The 6246-nt window shown below is 35.3% G+C and overlaps 1 protein-coding gene across 1 annotated transcript; it reads left to right on the top strand.

Moving 5' to 3' along the window:
• Positions 1-3475: 3475 nt before the first annotated feature.
• LOC113691327 (ethylene-responsive transcription factor ERF017) lies at positions 3476-4538 on the top strand. Its single transcript, XM_027209427.2, has one exon. It carries the CDS (start codon positions 3589-3591, stop codon positions 4243-4245), a length of 657 nt encoding a protein of 218 aa, XP_027065228.1. The 5' UTR covers positions 3476-3588; the 3' UTR covers positions 4246-4538.
• Positions 4539-6246: the final 1708 nt, after the last annotated feature.

The raw sequence follows: 6246 nt of genomic DNA, 5'->3' as shown, positions 1-6246 counted from the left end.
TTGACCAATTAATTAAGGAACGAGTTCAATTACAATTTCAATCCATGCATGCGTGAAGAGTAGATATTTGAAACTTGCACGCGAATATAAAGTTACTCCACGCCTAACCCACCGCTAAGGACAAGTACTACTTATTATTATTGATTAACTGAGACTGAACATTAGAAATTTAAGGGAATGTAACACATTTTAATTTTAGTAACTGGGCTGACGCATGCAGTTCCATGGAGAATGACGCAAGTACTGACGTGGCCGGAGGACAGAAAAAACAGATGGAAGGCCATGGCGCAGCCTCAGACATTCAACTCCTTTGGCCTTTTCATGCCTTTACAGGCAACCGCCGCTACGCATAAGACTTGTATCAACGCGTTAAAGGAAATTGAGAGTCGTAATTGTTGACTTTGGTCTGACAAAAGTTCTTTAAATCCGCCTTGTAATTTGGAGGGAAGTAACTGGGACATGCGTGTTACGTCACGAAAACGACCTCTCAGTATTGTTTTCAGGTGTAATCGTCGTCATAGCATCCACAATGCTATTACACTTTATGGAGTGTAATTCACATGCTACGTTAACATTCCACTTTCTCCTCTTTTATTACACTTTCACTCACAATGAATTACACTCCACAAGGTGTAATAGCATGGGTCCACAATTAATCAAATATTTATTTTAATAATGCATAACTCATATCCCATAAATAAATAAAGTAATTTTTAAAACTAATTTTGTTATTTTTAAAAAATAAAGTACTAACTTTCGTTAAATTTTGTACATTTTGAATTTTTTTATTTTCTAAAAATGATATTATTATTTTTTAAGTTTGAATAATATATCTTTTTCTATGTTTCAAAAATAATATATTGTTATTTTTTAAAAAATAATTATGTAGGAAATTAAACAAATATTTGATACTTCAAATGCGAAGATATCATAATAATCCATACTTAATTAATAATTCGGAATGTAATTAGTTGAACTCCATAACATAATATTACATAAGTTAAATCAAATAAAATACAAATAATAACAAAATGAATACTAGTTTTCATTGTCATTGCCTTCGAATCGTTGAAAATGCTGGAAATTTACCGTTGCCATAGGCCCACATTTTGAGAATTACACGCATCATACATGTGATGCGTGTAATCTCCATGACACGGCTCCAATGGGGAGCCGTGTCATGGAGTGGTGTAACGGGGGTGTATTATACCCCCATTGGAGCTGCCCTCAGTGGAACTGGATCAAGTGCTGCTTTGAGTTTGGCACGTTTTTAATGGTAGTTTAAAATGTTCCTTATATTTTATCAAATGAATTTTTTTAATTTTTTACTCTTAAATTATTAATTTTACATCTATTACAAATTCAAATTAATAAAATTTGGTTTCAACTTAAATTTTCAATCATTTTTTGGCCTGAATATGCAATCATTTTTATGTGTTTAAAAAAAAAAACCAAATTCCACTTTTTTAGTGGCAAGAATAAATGTGAATTGGGTCATATTTACTTTTTTAGAAACAAATGAATATGGATCGAATTATTTGTTTAATTACAAATGAAATCTACTTTTTCAGATTTACTGTTACTGGACCAGATCTGACCAATTTGGAAAAAATTATGGAGTCTTGTATGGCGATCTACCTAATTGAATTTTAATATAAAATCACCAGGCAATGCTGGAGTAGAGAGCACTATTGGTTGATAAGACAAACAGAGGATTTAAGGAGTCTATCAAAACATGGGCATGAATTGAGTTTTTTACGAGTAATTAATAGATAGTAAGCCACACATATATTAAAATTGCGTATTTAGAAAAGCAAAGAAAATAAAATGCATAACACCAAAAGAATTAGGGGCCCATAGTTAATTACTGATAATTATTTATGCCCTCTCACATATACCCTTTTTTTTTTTTAAAGGCTATTTGATCCGAATGGTCTCCCTTGATTGCGTAAGATAGCTAGCCCAACGAAATGTCCTCCCATTGTAGTCTTTTTAACCCGAGCGCTGCCGACAAATTACTTACAAAAGGGAAAAATACTCTTCCTTTTTGGCGAGACACAAGAAGGAAAATGTGATATATGACAGAGACGGTGGACCCAGAGCATGATGTAAACTGCTACGGTAGCAACGTCCACAGAATTCTGATAATTTCAGTTTGTCCCTTCAAAATGTCCCAAAATTTTAATCGTGCCTCCAAAATCAATAAGCTTTCAGACTTGCGCTGCAATAGAAAATTCAGTTTAATTTAGCCCTTGCTTTAAATTTTAATATTTTTAAATGTCAAAATAAATCAAATTATCGTAAAACTAAAGTTGTCAACGGACAAACTGCTCGTGAACAACTCGATCAAAGACTCAACTTCAAACTCAGTCAGCTTGATTTATATGCACCCTGAGTACCAATGGAGAAATAGATGCGAAATTAGTTTCAGAATTGAAAGAAACATTATTGAAAATGATTTTACTTTTACAACAAACTCGAGTACAATAGATGTAATGTAATTTCGGATGGCCAAAATCACGTCAATTGAAAGAATTTAAAAAACATCACCAAGTCCTTAAGTTTTAATGGGATAGAAGATCAATTATTTAAAGCTTACCTCATAACAATTACTATAATATATGGCATTTCTAAAAAATCCAGACGAGTAAATAGCGATGGAAATTCAATCTCCATTGATCTCCTGTAAATTCAGTTGGATCTCTCTCTTGAATTACGATAGAATATAATAAGATAAAATACCTCAACGGTCACTAAACTATTGGTCGGATCATCTTTTGACCATCAAATTATTTTTTCTGTTAGTAATTGACCACTAAATAACATGATCAGTAAACCCGTGACCATTTAGTCGATAATTGCTTTTAATCTGTGAAATTAGCAGTTAATCTATGAAATAAGATCGCGTAGTTGCTGGATAAAATTGCCCCTGCGTTTTGTCACATGTACTGCTACTTTTACAGATTAAGAGCAATTATCGACTAAATGGTCACGAGTTTACTAATCAAGTGGTTTAGTAGTCAATTACTAATAAAAAATAGTTTGATGGTCAAAACTTAATCCGACCAATAATTTAATGGCTGCAGAGATTTTTTGCCTAATAGAATGCTATAGATAGAGTGACAATGATAAAAAAAAAAAAAAAAAAGGAAAAGAATTTAAAAAACACTTCCCATCCGGTGGTTTCCGCGACGACGCTCAAATTATCCCACGAGTAACTACACGAACACCACGTGCAGTCATTTCTAGAATTCTTTATTCTTACTCAGATACTACCGCGTAAGCCCAAATGTCCTATTACACTCTTTCTTCCACGTGTCACTGTCACCCCCGAGCTTTTCCTCTCCGGAACATTACGATCAACGCGCCCTGTTGACCCAAATCCATCCCCACGTCACAGTCACTCTCCTACTACACTTCCGCAAATTATATATATATATACACACCCCAAGCCGCCAATCCTAAGTCCCACATCCAAAGTCACCAGCAGTAACAACAATCTCAACTCTCAAGTCTCATCCAAAGAAAACGTCGACGACAATAACGAATAATTAAGGATTCTAAATATCTGGTTAACCCCCGTCGCAGATGGTGAAGCCCGAACCCCAGAAACGATCTTCATCTCCACCCTCAACAGCAGCAACGTTAGAGAGATTTAAGGTCGCCGGTGATCACTCGAGTAGTAGCATTAAGTACACGGGTGTCCGAAAGCGCAAGTGGGGGAAATATGTTTCCGAAATTAGACTCCCCAACAGTCGGGAGAGAATCTGGTTGGGTTCCTACGATACGGCCGAGAAAGCGGCCCGGGCTTTCGACGCCGCGCTCTTTTGCTTGCGTGGCAAGTCGGCCAAGTTTAATTTCCCTGATAACCCGCCGGAGATTGTCAACGGAAGGTCAATGACTCCGGCGGAGATTCAGGTGGCCGCCGCCCAGTTTGCCAACTCCGAGCACCGTTTGATCGGGGAACCGGCCCGGATTGACAACTTGGTTTCGGATAATTCTTCCTCTTCCATTTCCTCCCTTGAGCTCCAGGCGGAATCGCCCTGTCCTTCGGTTTCGGATGGGGTGGTCCAGTTGGAGAGTGAATTGCCCGAAATACCTCTGGACAGCGCATTCCTGGACATGTTTGGAATATTCCCTGGGTTCGATGATTTTTTTGTGCCACCCATGCCAACCGTTGATCTGGATGGAGAAGAGAATTATGAAGGATATTTTTCACAGGATTCAACTCTTTGGAACTTTTAAGCAGCTTCCAAAATCAGTCGTCACAATTCTGCAATTTTTTTCGTGCTGCAGGAATTGCTGACTTCTTCTATTCTTTTTTCCTGATTCTTTATCAAATTTTGGGTCGTTGATGGACCAATTTTAGTACGGCCATCGACTCTTTTTCTCCTCCCCTTGGCTGATTCTTTCATTCTTTCGGAGGTTTCATCACTCACTTACAGGTGAATTGCGGCCTGTAAGGCAAATTGTGAATGGAGTTGTAGAATCATTCTTTTCATTTTTCACATATATGAAATGTGCTATTCTTTTTAAAACTGTTTTCAGCTGTTCTATTCATCGAGCTGTTTTACTCAACGTTTCTTCACTTCATCAAGTTATCTATCCTCTCTTGTAATTTCCTAAAAAATTCACAGGTAGAGAGTATGATTCGAGGTCAATTACCCCAAAAAAAAAAATTACACGAGGGCAATTACGGTAACATGAAACATATATCCGAAACGGATCGTAAAGGACATAAAAGGCCTCCTCAACATGATGAAGGGATGCTATCATGCATATGTGTTATTGAGAACTACCCCTAATACTCCCCGTACATTAGTTAAAGGAAAAGTCCTCATGGATAACGAGGCCGATATGCTGCCCATATGTTATTGGTAATAGACTGGTGGTTCCCGCAACGCATCGAACCATAACCGGACCAGCCACAAGCTGAAATAAATTACTATTGAGTTTTGAGCATTCAGTGTTAATCATTCGGCACGTGTCAGTTTGGTCACCTAAATGGCAGGTAATCTGTCAAGTCATACAAGATGCTCTGCAGAATCACATGCATGATGAATTTAAAAGTGGAGAACACATCAAGTAACCACTATGTAAGTCTGTACAAAACGGGACTAAATAGCTGCAGCAGCAAAATTGTAGGTGTCAGAATATCTTTTAATCTAGTCAAAATTGTATATATGGTAGTTCTTTATACAGTTTTTTTAAATTTTTTTTTTTAGAATTAAATAGATTAGATTACATAAATGCTGTCACGGCAAGGAAAAAGAAAAAAAAAGAACTCATTACGTGCAACTGTTACACCTCATTTTATTAACGCATCAAATTTAAAAGTACTCTCATATCGATCACATCTTGGGTTCTCCACTTCTCAAGTACTTTATCCATAAAACCAACTTACCTCTTTGACAGATGAACCCAGTTACCAGTGCCCAATCTGTAGAATCCATGTTACACGCCTTATTTTGATGATAGGGATTATTTCGTAGACCTCTTTTGAGATTTTTTTGATGATTTTATTGAGTTTCTTTGAGATTTTAAAAATTACACTTCCCTTCCTTGATTTGACATGTTTGGTAATCAAAATTTAAACTTGATCAAAAATCTATATGAACAACCTAAAATGCCCTCGATTTATAAAGTTTATATTACTTTCCAGAACAATTGTAAAATATATAGCACAAATATAAAGAAAAAGCATCAATTTTTAAATATATATATTATTGAATAAGCAATTATTATAATAGTTTTATCGTCGCGATAGGATGATGTAGATGGTGTTTTACTGCAGATGCATATTCCTTCAAAGTTGGAGCAGAAAGTATTATCATAATTCTTTAGAGTTCATAGATTTTTGAATTGTTGGAACTATTATAGTTTAGTTGCAGTTTTGCATAGTTTTTTTTTTAAAGTTATTGTTGCTTTTGATACAAAGAAAAAAAAAATCAATAAAAAAATTGGATGGAATTCAAAGTTGTCAACCAAAAAAGCCACTAATTCAACATTTGGTAATGATATTTTTTAAAAAAAATATGAGACGGATAAGAAGAGAAATAGAAAAGAAAAAATAATTATAAATCCCATTCTTTCTATATGTATATCCAACAAGGGAGTTTTTATTAAAATGGTAAAGCTTACATTGTCATTTTAGATGAGGGAGAGAGATAAGTGTAATTTCTAAAATTTCAAGAGAATTCAATAAAATTGTTAGAAATCTCATGAGAGGTTTCTGAAATTATCCCT

Source organism: Coffea arabica, chromosome 6c, assembly GCF_036785885.1.
Source record: "Coffea arabica cultivar ET-39 chromosome 6c, Coffea Arabica ET-39 HiFi, whole genome shotgun sequence".
Lineage (NCBI taxonomy): Eukaryota > Viridiplantae > Streptophyta > Magnoliopsida > Gentianales > Rubiaceae > Coffea > Coffea arabica.
This window is presented reverse-complemented; position numbering and strand designations above follow the sequence as displayed.